At 34.4% G+C, this 15,586-nt stretch overlaps 1 protein-coding gene across 2 annotated transcripts in view; it reads right to left on the bottom strand.

The window, feature by feature from the left end:
- The window catches only part of Prmt9 (protein arginine methyltransferase 9), a 50,780-nt gene that overhangs the window by 17,602 nt on the left and 17,592 nt on the right, over positions 1–15,586 (bottom strand). For both annotated transcript variants that reach the window (XM_026392711.2, XM_026392713.2), the window contains 3 exons: positions 13,048–13,240; positions 11,008–11,191; positions 8,203–8,920 (listed from right to left, as the gene is read on the bottom strand). In XM_026392711.2, the coding sequence (XP_026248496.1) occupies positions 8,203–8,920; positions 11,008–11,191; positions 13,048–13,240 (1,095 nt within the window). The remainder of the gene's footprint in view (positions 1–8,202; positions 8,921–11,007; positions 11,192–13,047; positions 13,241–15,586) is intronic.

Genomic DNA, 15,586 nt, shown 5'->3' on the forward strand with positions numbered 1-15,586 from the left:
ATATGCTGCCTACAGGAGACGCATCTGATAGGAAAAGATATTCATAGACTGAAGGTGAAAGGGTGGGAAAAATCATACCACTCATATGGACTGCGGAAACAAGCAGGAGTGTCCATACTCATATCTAATAAAATAGATTTCAAGCCAAAGTTAATCAAAAGGGATAAAGAAGGACACTTCATACTGCTCAAGGGAACCATACACCAACAAGACATAACAATCATAAATATATATGCCCCAAACAACGGTGCTGCTATGTTCATCAAGCAAACGCTCCTCAAGTTCAAGAGTCTAATAGACCACCATACAATAATCATGGGAGACTTTAATACACCTCTCTCACCACTGGACAGATCTTCCAAACAAAAGTTAAATAAGGAAACTATAGAACTCAATAACATAATTAATAACCTAGACTTAATTGACATATATAGACTATACCACCCAACATCAAGTAATTACACTTTTTTCTCAGCAGCACATGGAACCTTCTCAAAAATAGACCATATATTATGTCACAGGGCAACTCTTAGACAATATAAAGGGGTAGAGATAATACCATGCATCTTATCTGATCATAATGGAATGAAACTGAAAATCAATGATAAAAGAAGGAAGGAAAAATCAAGCATCACCTGGAGAATGAACAATAGGTTGCTTAATGATCAATGGGTTCTAGAAGACATTAAGAAGGAAATTAAAAACTTCCTAGAGTCAAATGAAAACACAGACACAACATATCGGAATCTATGGGACACACTGAAAGCAGTTCTAAGAGGAAAATTCATTGCTTGGAGTTCATTCCTCAAAAAAAGAAAAAACCAACAAATAAATGATCTCATACTTCATCTCAAAATCCTAGAAAAAGAAGAGCAAAACAACAGCAAAAGAAGTAGAAGGCAAGAAATAATTAAAATCAGAGCTGAAATTAATGAAATTGAAACAAAAGAAACAATTGAAAAAATCGACAAAACTAAAAGTTGGCTTTTTGAAAAAATAAATAAAATTGACAGACCCTTAGCCATGCTAACGAAGAGAAGAAGAGAGAGAACCCAAATTACTAGCATACGGGATGAAAAAGGCAATATCACAACAGACACTTCAGAAATACAGATGATAATCAGAAATTATTTTGAATCCTTATACTCCAATAAAATAGAAGATAGTGAAGGCATAGATAAATTCCTTAAGTCTTATGATCTGCCCAGATTGAGTCAGGAGGACATAGACAACCTAAACAGACCAATAACAATAGAGGAAATAGAAGAAACCATCAAAAGATTACCAACTAAGAAAAGCCCAGGACCGGATGGGTATACAGCAGAGTTTTACAAAACCTTTAAAGAGGAACTAACACCAATACTTTTCAAGCTATTTCAGGAAATAGAAAAAGAGGGAGAACTTCCAAATTCGTTCTACGAGGCCAACATCACCCTGATTCCGAAACCAGACAAAGACACTTCAAAGAAAGAAAACTACAGACCAATATCTCTAATGAACCTTGACGCAAAAATCCTCAACAAAATTCTGGCGAATCGGATTCAAATAGATATCAAAAAAATTATACACCATGATCAAGTAGGATTCATCCCTGGGAGGCAAGGCTGGTTCAATATACGGAAATCAATAAATGTTATTCACCACATCAATAGACTTAAAAATAAGAACCATATGATCATCTCAATAGATGCAGAAAAAGCATTCGACAAAGTACAGCATCCCTTTATGTTCAAAACTCTAGAAAAATTAGGGATAACTGGATCATACCTCAACATTGTAAAAGCCATTTATGATAAGCCACAGGCCAGCATCACTCTGAATGGAGAAAAATTGAAGGCATTCCCACTAAGATCGGGTACAAGACAGGGATGCCCTCTCTCACCACTTCTGTTCAACATAGTCCTCGAAACACTGGCCAGAGCAATTAGACAGACGAAAGAAATTAAAGGCATAAAAATAGGAAAAGAAGAACTTAAATTATCACTGTTTGCAGATGATATGATTCTATACCTAGCAGACCCAAAAGGGTCTACAAAGAAGCTATTAGAGCTAATAAATGAATTCAGCAAAGTGGCAGGATATAAGATCAACACGCATAAATCAAGAGCCCCGTTCCTGCCGCTGCTATCGCCGAGCACTGCCTGCCGCACCCCTGCTGAGCGCTTCCCTGCTGGGCTGTCAGTGCACGTGGGCTTGCAATCTTGCAACCCGGTTGGGCACAAAAACACAAGCCAGTCAAACTGAGACAAAGTTTTATTTTGTGAGAGGCCGTGTGCGTCCCCTAACAAGTGGGTCCACCACGTGTGTTCTACCTGAGCCGGGGGGCCTCCACTTCCCCCGGAACACCCTCCTACCATCCTTTCCCAACCAATGGGAACTCTCCCATTACAAGAGTGACATGAGTAACCTGAGTCCTGAAACGGGCCCAGGTGAACAGCATGAGTCCAATTACCATATGAATGTGAATTGCTGGCTGGCAGTCACTAAACCCAAAGGTGCCTGTATCAATATTTTTGCTGTGGCTCCTAACATCGCATTCCTGTATATCAGCGACAAATCCTCTGAAAGGGAAATGAGGACAACTACTCCATTCACAATATCCCCCCAAAAAATAAAATACTTGGGAATCAACCTAACAAAAGAGGTGAAAGATTTATACAATGAAAATTACAGAACCCTAAAGAAAGATATAGAAGAAGACCTTAGAAGATGGAAAAATATACCCTGCTCATGGATAGGCAGAACTAACATCATCAAAATGGCAATATTACCAAAAGTTCTCTATAAGTTCAATGCAATGCCAATCAAAATCCCATCAGCATTTCTTGCAGAAATAGAAAAGAGAATCATGAAATTCATATGGAATAATAAAAGACCCAGAATAGCAAAAACAATGCTAAGCAGGAAGTGTGAATCAGGCGGTATAGCGATACCAGACTTCAAACTATACTACAGAGCAATAGTAACAAAAACAGCATGGTACTGGTACCAAAACAGGTGGGTGGACCAATGGTACAGAATAGAGGATACAGTAACCAATCCACAAAACTACAACTATCTTATATTTGATAAAGGGGCTAAAAGCATGCAATGGAGGAAGGATAGCATCTTCAACAAATGGTGCTGGGAAAACTGGACATCCATTTGCATCAAAATGAATCTGAATCCCTATCTCTCGCCATCCACAAAAGTTAACTCAAAATGGATCAAGGAGCTTGATATTAAATCAGAGACACGGCATCTGATAGAAGAAAAAGTTGGTTATGATCTACATACTGTGGGATCAGGCTCCAAATTCCTCAATAGGACACCCATAGCGCAAGAGTTAACAACTAGAATCAACAAATGGGACTTACTCAAACTAAAAAGTTTTTTCTCAGCAAAAGAAACAATAAGAGAGATAAACAGGGAGCCTACATCCTGGGAACAAATCTTTACTCCGCACACTTCAGATAGAGCCCTAATAACCAGAATATACAAAGAACTCAAAAAATTAGACAATAAGATAACAAATAACCCAATCAATAAATGGGCCAAGGACCTGAACAGACACTTCTCAGAGGAGGACATACAATCAATCAATAAGTACATGAAAAAATGCTCACCATCACTAGCAGTCAGAGAAATGCAAATCAAAACTACCCTAAGATACCATCTCACTCCAGTAAGATTGGCAGCCATTAGGAAGTCAGACAACAATAAGTGCTGGAGAGGATGCGGGGAAAAGGGCACTCTTGTTCATTGCTGGTGGGACTGCAAATTGGTGCAGCCAATTTGGAAAGCAGTATGGAGATTTCTTGGAAAGCTGGGAATGCAACCACCATTTGACCCAGCTATTCCCCTTCTCGGTCTATTCCCAAAAGACCTAAAAAGAGCATGCTACAGGAACACTGCTACATCGATGTTCATAGCAGCACAATTCACCATAGCAAGATTGTGGAATCAGCCTAGATGCCCTTCAATAGATGAGTGGATAAAAAAAATGTGGCATTTATACACAATGGAGTATTATTCTGCATTAAAAAAGACAAAATCATAGAATTTGGAGGGAAATGGATGGCATTAGAGCAGATTATGCTAAGTGAAGCCAGTCAATCTTTAAAAAACAAATACCAAATGACTCCTTTGATATGAGGGGAGTAAACAAGGACAGGGTAGGGACAAAGAGCTTGAGAAGAAGATGTACATTAAACAGGGATGAGAGGTGGGTGGGAAAGGGAGTGAGAAGGGAAATCGCATGGAAATAGAAGGTGATCCTCAGGGTTATACAAAATGACATATAAGAGGAAAGGAGGGGTAAGACAAGATAATACAAAGGGAAGGAATGATTTACAGTAGAAGGGGTAGAGAGAGAAAAGGGGAGGGGAGGGGAGGGGAGGGGAGGGGGGATAGTAGAGAATAGGACAGACAGCAGAATACATCAGACACGAGAAAGGCAATATGTCAATCAATGGAAGGGTAACTGATGTGATACAGCAATCTGTATACGGGGTAAAATTGGGAGTTCATAACCCACCTGAATCAAACTGCGAAATATGATGTATTAAGAACTATGTAATGTTTTGAACGACCAACAATAAATAAAAAAAAAAAGAAAAAAAAAAGAAAATAATAAAGAATATTGAAAGCTGCAAGAGAGAAACATCAAGTCATATTTAGAGTTCACCTTTGACTTCTCGCCTCAGGCACTAAAATCAAGGAGGTCCTCAAATAAGAATATTACAAGCTCTATTAGAAAACTATTGCCAGCCAAGACTGCTATACCCAGGAAAGATCTCTTTCAAATGGAGAAATAAAAACTTTTCATGACAACGGTAAGCTAAGAGAATCCATGACCATTAATCCAGTACTACAAAGATAAACTGCACACAGAGGAATCCAAAAACAAATCCCAAAGTGTCTAAATAAATGAATATCAATAGAGGAGCAATCAATAACAAGAAATCAAAATGGCAGGAAACCACAAATTCATACCTATGAAAACCCTGAATATAAACGGTCTCAACTCCTCAATTAAAAGACACAGACTAGCAGAATGGGTTAAAAAAAAAAAATGCAGGGCTAGGATTGTGGCTCAGCAGTAGAGCACTTGCCTAGCACGGGTGGACCCAGATTCTCAGCACCACATAAAAATAAAGGCATTGTATTGTGTCCACCTACACCTAAAAAATAAATATTAAAAAAAAAAGATGAAATTAGATGCTATTTGCAAGAGACTCATGTCATTAGCAAAGACACAAGCTGAAAGAAAAAGGACGGAAACAAATACACCATGCAAATGGAGTCAGAAAACTTTGTCATATCTGACAAAGCAGATTGCAAGCAAAAATTAATCATGGGACAAAAAAAAAGGACACTACATCCTGGCAAAGGGATCAATCCAACAAGAAGATACAATGATAGTAAGTATATTTGCCACAAATGTCAGCACATCCAATTATATTTTTTTTAAAAATGCTGAACACTACATCTGATAAACCCCAATAAAATAATACTTGTAATATTGTGATTTCAACAACCCTTATCATGCAGACAGGTTCTCAAGGCATAAAATTAATAAAGGTATGTCCAACCTAAATAATACTACAAATCAAATGGACCTAATAGACATGTGCAGAATATTTCACCCCAAACAACTGAATTTCCCTATTCTCAGCAACTTATGCAAACTTTTCCAAACAGATCATCTTCTAGGTCACAGTGTTTAAGTCTTAGCAAACACACACACACACACACAAAAAAAAAAAAAAACCCTGATATAATCCATATATCCTATCACATCATAATGGAATGAATCTAAAAATCAACAGCAAGAAAAACCATGGAAACCACATAAACACATAAACATTGAAGAATACTCTTTTAAATAAAGAATGGATCAAAAAAGAAAAGAGAATTCAAGAAAAATTTTTGAAACAAGTGAGGACATACAATATATCAAAATCTCTCAGATGGTATAAAGTAGTTCTAAGAAGAAAATTTATAACATTGAGTACCTAAATAAAAAAATAGATTCCCAAATAAATAAGCTTATGCTCTAATTCAAAGCCTTAGTAGAGGAAGAACAAACTAATTCCAAAGTCAGTGGAAGATAGGAAATAAATAATATCAGAGCCAAATTAATGAAATAAAGACTGAAAAAACAACTCTTTTGAAAAATTGTACTCTAATAAACAGGAAAATCTAGAAGATATTGGCAAATTTCTAGATATATGACCTGCCTAAATCGAACCAGGAAGATACAGAAACCCTAAACAGATGAAAAGTCTTAGGGGTAAAAAAGGCAAGCCCAGGACCAAATGTACTTTCTGCTGAGTTATCTCAGAAGTAATACCAGTCCTGCTAAGTGAAATAAGCCAGACTCAGAAAATAAAGAGCCAAATATTTTTATGATATGTAGAAGCTAGAGCAAAATAACAGAAAGAAAGCAGTAAGGGGGAGGAGGGTTTAATATCATAAAGATAGGTAACATCAATGGAATAGGAGGAGAACAAGAGGGAGAAAGAAAAGACAGGAAAAGAAGAAATATGAAATGAATTTAACAAAAATCACATTATACACATATATGAATATACACAGTAAATTTCACCTTTATGTACATGTAGAAAGAACAAGTCAAAACTAATTAAATGAGTGAAAGGAATACCAGTAACACAGAGGAAGAGAATAATGGGAAGTAAGAGAAGAAGCAAAGGAAGAGAGAGTTTAATAATGACAAATACATATATATTTAAAAAAAAGAGTTTAAAATCAAATTCCTTACATGTATGATTTTTTCAAAATGTACACAACTACTGTTTGCAACTATAATGCTCTAATAAAAAAAACACATACATAAGTTATGTAGTAGTAAAGGAGTACTATGCCTCTAACCTACTCTCAGAAAAGTAGAATAAAGAATCAAAGAAAATTATAAAAGAAATAAAAGAAATGTAAACAATCTGTAAATATGTGTAAAAAGTACTCTGTACTATTCTTGCAATTTTCCTGTAAGTTTAAATTAAATCAAAACTAAAAATAAATCATTTGGAAAATATAAGACTTTCCAAGGTGACTATACCAAATAAGTTAAACTTCACTATATAAGAAATTCAGAGTTGAACTATCTTCAAAGACATTTAACCCAGTATTCTCATCTGACAAAGAAATTATACAACTTAGTAAATTCAGGAACAAATCTGATACTGGATATGAACTCTTTTAGATCTTGTTTCAGGTCCATCTGTTTCAAATTACACACACAATTATATGTATATATACTTAAGCCTCCATAGCTCCATAATTTATTTAAGATCAGAGCCAGTATAATAATATATACATACAAGATTGTTTAAAAAGAAAATCACAGTGGTTGTTTTTATTGGTTCACACACACAAGCAATAAAAGTGAGTAACAAAAGAAACTGCATATAAAATCTGACTATAATTAAGTATGTAAGCAAAATACTTTTTTCCCAGGTTTGTCAAGTATCTTTCTTGAATAGATAATTTAACTTTATACTATTTCAATCTTGGGTCTGCATTCCCACCGTTCTTTCTTTTAATACAAAACAACCCTCTCCCTATAATGTAAAATTTTAATCTGTAAAAATTTATTTTTCATAAGTTTGGACTTCCAACTGTTATATATTGCCTTCTTTGCAGATCTCAGCATCATAACTAAAGGACTTTGAAACATAGCCAAATTTACTTTCTATATTAAATAATAAGGCCAAGTTTACATTGAGGAACGTAAGTTAAAGGAGAAATACCTTTAGCTTTAGAGAGAGAACTATATTATAAAATAAAGACATTAAGACCCAGGAGTACTGGTACTCATTCTCAAGAATGAGTTCTCCCAATATATCATCAAACATGAACACGTTTCTTACATCATAAAAGATAAATTTGTTTTTTTAATCGTTTTCACCCTGAACATCTTACCTATTTTAATAGATTTTGACCTAAGTCCTTATATTAACATAGGCTATCCTAACACACAAAGTAGACTTTCTTCTTCACTCCTACAGTACAGAGATTTCTTCAGGGAAAAAAAAAAAATCAGTAATAATATGCACACAGAGATAAACATGAAATAACAAATACAATGCTTGACAAACACACAATGGTCTTTCATTTTTATGGTTGTACCCTTAAAGAACTAAAAGAATTTATGTGATGTTTGAGACTGAAAAAACTAAAAATTTCTATTTTGTGGTTTACCTCGATATTGCAGCTTTTTCCATTATTTCTTGCTGAATGAGCCCAGATGGCTCGATGACATCCAGTATGATTATGCTCCACAACTTGTCTGATTTGGGCCTTTGCAACACAGCAGATTCATCCTCCACATGTCTCAGCCAAAACTCAAGTGTTTCTTTAGGAAAGTGATTGGCTTCAGATATGAGGTCCAGAGCAATACGATGCTGGTCTTTTTCCACAGAACTGTAAGGCTTAACCCGCCCGAGTGTACCAGCAATTATAGGCAGAATAGAGAAGCCCTCAGACACATCTAACACATATAAAGGTTCGGAGGTGCTCTGCACAGTGTTTTGCCTTCCAGTTCCTGAGCTCATTTCATTATCCTCACAGTGAGGATCCATCACCTGACATAGTTTTTCTGGAGTCAATGAAGAGAATACCTTCTTCATTGCCATTTTAAAGCCTTCGTGATATGGCATGTTATTAAGCAAAGCAATTTCTGTGGATTCCAGTACACATATTTGCTCTCCAGCATCTGGCTTGCTGGTCTGAAGGTTAGCCAGGGCACTACAGAGTTCAGCCTCATTTCCCAAAGATAGTAAGTCTGTATCCTTAGTGAAACTTTTTGTAACTTCCATTTCTTGTTCCAAACTCAAAACACTGATACTTTGGATTCTTAGGTAACAGTCTTGACAAGATACTTCCATTGTCACATGATCTCCGGGCTTCATCCAGTAGTCTTCATTAATAAGAGAGAAATAGTATAACTGATTAATATGGAATGATTGTTAGCCTGAAGATCACATAAACATCTCCAATGCCCCCATTTAATCCGCAATTCTTTTAATAACTACAGAAAGGATTACACCTATTAATTTACTATTTTAAAAAACTAGGAAAATCTCACCAGCTTTACTAGGGAAAAACTAAAATTTGGAAATCCAACTAATTTGTACCATAACAGAAAGTTTTAAGAGCTCTATTACTGGACCGTAACACTATCAGTATTATAGGTTTGTTTTGTTTTGTTTACTGCTATCAATAGGTACCATCATAGGGAAGATGGGTCAGGGAAGCGGGGCAGATGGCTGCAGGGAATTCTCAATCATCTTTAGTAATAAAGCTAACAAAACTAAAGAGAGACAAAATTAAGGAATCAGATGAGATTGGGCGCATTCAGGGTGGTATGGTCATAGAAAAAATTCAGGAATCAAAATCAAATTTCACTTTAACTTAACATGACATTCTTTTCTCTAAGAAAAATTTCCAAAAAACAAGTCAGCATTCATCAGAATCCTGTTTGAAATATTTCTAATCAGTTAATTTTTAGATATTCTTGCATGCTTAGGAATTTCAAAGTTTAAGAAAGAACTATGTTCTACAAGTACTCTTTTCTATGAGTTTCACATGTGGTAAAACTTTACAATGAAAATGTATAATCATAATACCTTCTCATCAGCTCTAGAACCAGTTAAAAGTACAAGTTGTTATTCTTACATTTAAACATTTTAAATGACTCTTCTCCAAAAATACTTTTTTTAAAAAAATGACAATTCGAGCTGGGTTTGTGACTCAGCAGTAGAGCCTAGCATGTTCGAGGCCCTGGGTTCAATCCTAAGCATCACATAAAAATAAATAAATAAGTAGATAGATAGATAGATAAATAAATAAAATTATAAAAAACAATTGATAAAAATATTTTTTTAAAATGACATTTAAGTTAACTCTGAGAGAAAATAAATATATAGATATAAAATATATGTTTGTGTGTGTACAATTTATTGAGTGCAATCACTGTGGTAGACATTTCATACCCTTTATCTCTAATAATTCCTACAATAATACTGTTAAAACGTAGACAGTGCCATCTCAGATATATATATATATATATATATATATATATATATATATATATATATATATCTCACAACAAAAATGGAGAAATGACTAGCAAGGCCAGTCTACAGGGAGTCAGTAAGTAGCAGATTTGAGATATGAATCCAAATCTACCGATTAAAAACATCACACTAGCCACACACTATACAGATCCATAACTTAATGACCTTGTCACATGATCTCCAGGCTTCATCCAGTAGTCTTCATTAATAAGAGAGAAATAGTATAACTGATTAATATGGAATGCTTGTTAGCCTGAAGATCACATAAACAAGAAGGCACATTAGATGCTGAATTATATAGAAAAGCTCTACCCTTTTTAAGTAGATGCTGAATTATATAGAATGTACTGCCTTTCTACTTAAAAAGGGTAGAGCTTTTCTATATAATTCAACTGCTGTAAACTCACTAAAACTCATCAAATTGCTGTAAAAAAAAAATTTCCACGCAAATATTATCTTTAATACAGAACTTACTTAGTAAGTTCACTCATCCATGAATTCCCTGAAGTGCCAGCTTTTGTTTATATTAGTATGTGCATATTTATGACTGAGTCTCCACAGATGTTATCAGATACATCAAGGGGTTAAAACTCCTGCACTAAAAGCATTTTCCAATACTTTCCATTAAAAACACAAACAACAGCAAAAACAGCATTTCTTTCACTTACTAATAACTAAAAAACCAGTGATAAATATTTTTTAGTGGTATGTAACAGAGTTGGTTTTAATCTCTCCTTTAACTACTTATATTAATTATGTATATCTACTTTTGAAAAAAAAAAAAAACTTCTCAAAGATGTAACCAACTTCCCTTGACTGAAAACTTCATATCCAAAGTTTTATGAGTTTTGTTTTTTCCCTTTTTACTCAGAGCATTCAAGCAACACGTTTTTTTAAAAAAACAAAACAAAAACTAGACAAGACCTACCTGGAAGGTCCTGCACAGGGTAAACAGCCTGTTCCCAACACGTTTCCTCACTAGGACTTGTGGATAAACTGTGTTCATCATCGAGCTGAAGCACAAACCAAACCACAACAGCATCTAATGTGCCTTCTTTAACAACAGGAATAGTAATTGAGTCAGGTTTTTTAGTTGCAAGACTTTTTAATTCCTTAGGGAAAAAAATGTAAAAGGAATGAGAGGATTTCATACACTGAACATCCCTGAAATAGCCTTCGCAGCACTCTGAAGCAACCAGTAACGTGGATATCTAAAACCACCTCAAGACTACTGGATCAGGAGTTTTGATCTGTTATATTAGAGTATCACTCAGCTACTCAAAGAATAGGCAGATAGACATCACCACTGCAAGAAATTTCATGATATATTGGATGACAAAGCAAGTAGCAAAGTCGCAAGGATTATTTTGTTTAAAAAGGGATGATGGTGGCCTAGAGTTGTGGCTCAGTCATAGAGCACTGGACTGACACGTTCGAGGGCCTGGGTTCGATCCTCAGCACCATAAAAATAAATAAATAAAGGTATTGTGTCCAACTACAACTAAAAAAAATAAACATTTTTTTTAAAAAAGGTGTATAAACAGAAAATTCTAGTCTGAAAGATGCACTCCAAACTTCTGACCTGGGGAAAAGGGGCCAAGATTTAAAAAGGGAAGAAAAATACTAGAGCTTTTTCATTTTCAATTCTGTATGGCTTGAAAGTATTGTTAAACAGGCAGGTGATGCTTTCAAAATTAAAACCTTAGTAATGTATATGGCAAAGAAAAATTAAAATAATAAAAGGATAGCTTTGAGGTAATCAGCAGCTACAATGGTGTTATTCTCTATTGGAATGTTGCTTAGATTATATACTTATATTTTCAGTCTTCCTGAGAATTATACTTAGGAAGAAGACTGCTCTGCCTCAGGAAGCAAAACCAAAATATTAAAATTAGTTGGAGAATACCTCAATAATAACCAAGCAACAGTTATTAGAGGATAAAGCTTCTATTAAATTTTTTAAATCTTAGGCTAAAATGACCTTCACAAAATCTTCAGTCCCCAGGTGGCTTCATCTAAAATACTTGTATACTTGAACATTTAACCTTAATTAAAGAGCTTCATGGAGCTGGGGTTGTAGCTCAGGGTAGAGCACTTGCCTGGCATGTGTAAGACCCTGGGGTTTGATCCTCAGCACCGCATATAAATAAATAAATAAAATAAAAGATCTATTTACAACTAAAAAAAAAAAAAAAAAGACCTCATAAAAGCGTTCTATGTGGCCTTTCTCAATTTCTACCACATACACAAATACTAGGGTGATCAATCTGCCCTGCTTTTCTTAAGACCACCCTAGTTTTAAAACTGAACATCCTCTGTCTCAGGAACTCCTCAGTCCTGGGCAATGGAATGGCTAGTCACCAGAATGCAAATTTAATCTTGAAATCATTTCAAGGAATACTATTAATTTAAAAAGGCATCATGACACAGAGAGAAAAAAAAAAAGAAAAACTTGGTCTAGAAGTCTTGCCCTTGTATTTCCATGCTGAATATTCTGGCAGAAACTGTTTAATGTGATAAATAGTTTCCTCATCTGGAAATGGGGTTCTAGCTCAGTGGTGAAGTGCCTGCCTTGCACATGTGAGGCACTGGGTTCGATCTTCAGCACCAGAGAAAAATAAATAAAATAAATAAAGGTATTGTGTCCATCTACAACTAAAAACAAGTTTTCTCATCTGTATAGCACAAGGATAATTCTAATTCTTCTGAAACATGGTATTAGAGCTCTCTAAGACAAATGTGAAAGTATTTGGCACACTATACATCCTAATCAATCTCAGGAAATTTTTATTTTTGCTTGAAGTGAGTGAATAATTTCAGGAGGGAATTCTAATTACTGTCTTATCAATTCTTTATATATCAGAAGCCAAATCTTATGCAAATTCATAAAAATAAGATTGTCCTATCCATTAAACAATGCATAAAATTTAATGCTTAAAAATCATAATTGAAATTTTTTGTTTTTTACCTGAAGATTGTTAAAATCTACTTTCATAATTTCAAAACACTCTGTCAAAGCCAAATATCCTCCAGGAACTCGACTCATCTTTTCAGTTGTATACGGTTCAACTGTTTCTTCATTATCTATATAAGAATAAGCTGGACTCTGAAATTTCACATTTTTTGGCAAATGGATACCAACAATATCCTTAAGGCCCACTCTGTTGAGAGACAAAATAAGGGAAGAAAGATTTTTTTTTTTTACATCAAGTAATATCATCTAATATTGAGTCATAAAAAATACATATAAAAAATGAAATAAGATATCATGGGCATAGGTTTCTTAAATTATGTACATAATCACTAGCTATAAAAGAAAACAAATGACAAATAAAGAACTTCTGCTCAGAAAAGGACATCCGAATAAGTAAAAATGAAAATCACTGAATGAAAATATTTGTAATACACATATTCAATCAAATTTTAGACACTTCACAGAAGAACACATCTAATCAGGTGGCATACACTTGTAATTCTACCCAAAGAAGCTGGAGGCTGAGACAGAAGGATGGCAAGATCAAAGCAAATTAGCAAGGCACTAAGCAACTTACTAGGACTGTCTCAAAATAAAAAATAAAAAGAGCAAGATATGTAGCTCAATGGCAAATTCCCCTAGGTTAAATCCCCAGTGGGGGGGTGGGAGTGGGGGGGGTGGAAAAAGAACAAATACAGTAAGTACATTAACAGTTGCTTGGCTTCAATAATCGCCAGGGTAATGAAGTAAAAACCATAATGTATAGTACACAACCCCTAGAAGGGGGAAAATAAAAGTCAAGTTTTGTTTGTTCATGTGTTGATGAGGATACAGTCCCACACTACTTGTAGGAATATAAATTAGTAAGTCCACTTTGGAAGATGGTTTTGCAGTACCCACTCAAGTGAAACATATCTATTAGAGAATCATCCTTAACGTGCTATTTGGCTTTTCCACTTCTGGGACTATAGCCAAAGAAATTCATACATTAAAAGAACATTCAGGAATGTTTGTAGCAATAATATTTTACCAAGAGTCCACTGATACAATTTAAATGTCCATAAATAGTGAAAAAGACAAATAAATATACTGTAATATATTCATACAATGGAATTTTATATTCAACAAACTGAGCCTAACAACATGGATATGTTAGACAAAAGAAACAAGGCATACAAACACACACACAATCACACTATATAATTTAATCTGTGTAAAATTCAAAAGAAGCAACACTAATGTGTAGTACTGGAGGTCAGGATAATGGCTACTTTTGAGGGAGCAGACAATGGCAAAGGAAAGGGATTCTTCCTGGAGACTTTCCAGGATGGTAGTAATGTTCTGGTCCCTGATCTGAATACTGGTTACACAGGTATATATCAATTTCATGAAAATTCACAATTGTATAGGTTATGCATTTAGTATAAAGATGTCTGTGTCAATAAAAATTTACATTGAAAATAACATTCCATGACCATTTTGGCAACACCATTTTGTAAAAAGAAAACAATCCAACCTCATCTCACCTCACCTCACAAGCTTTTTTTTTTTTTTTTTTTTTTTTTTTTGGTGGGAATGCTGGGGATTGAACCCAGGGGCTTATACATTCAAGACAAGCACTCTTCTAACTGAACTATATCCCCAGCCCCCAGAAGCATTTATTTTTTAGTCTATTTGCCTTCATAAAGTTATAGAAGTTTAGTTCCCTTCTAGAAATTTTTTTATTATACTCTCAAAAAAATGAGTCATCAAATAAAATTAAAAATTTTAATAACTTAAGTCACAAGTTATAAAAACAAAAAAGATGTGACAAATAAGTTCCTTTTAGTTTATTACAAAATACATGAATATAGACTTAATGCTACAACTTCATATAGAAAGAGAATGTCAACCTTCACAGTACTCCTATCCTTATTTCTTCACTGGTGTTTGATGCATATCTTTCCATACCTTCTTCTTTACATTTGAGTGTAATATGTACATATATTGCTCAAATATATATAAAGATACATTACACATATTTTGCTTTGCTCTTAACTTTTTAATTTCATAAATTATTTTAAATCTATAGACAAGTTTCCCAGACAATATAAAGAACTCTCATACCCTTTAACCAGAATTTCTCATACCGTATTTTTTGATATTTTGCCACATTTGCTTTATTACACTCTTTATTTTCTTCTAAATTATCTGAAAGCAGGTTGCATTCATCATGCCTATTCATCCCTCAACAGATACACTTTCAGTGTATATTTATTACAAGTAAAGATATTAATCACCATAGTTACCAAATCAGTATTTTCCAATCTATAATCCACATTCAATATCTCTCAACTATCTCTTTAATCTCCTTTAATGTGGAGATTTAATGTTCCATATCTTTGCTTTTTTCTCTCTCATGACAATGAAATTTTTTAAGAAGGTAGTACATTTTTTGGCTCCATCTTGACTTTGTCTATGGTTTCCTCATAATTAGGTGCATTCTTCTGGGAGGCAATACTATCTATATAAAGGGGGTTTCCTCACCAAGAAT

The sequence above is a fragment of the Urocitellus parryii genome, chromosome 10 (assembly GCF_045843805.1).
Source record: "Urocitellus parryii isolate mUroPar1 chromosome 10, mUroPar1.hap1, whole genome shotgun sequence".
In the NCBI taxonomy this organism is placed as follows: Eukaryota; Metazoa; Chordata; class Mammalia; order Rodentia; family Sciuridae; genus Urocitellus; species Urocitellus parryii.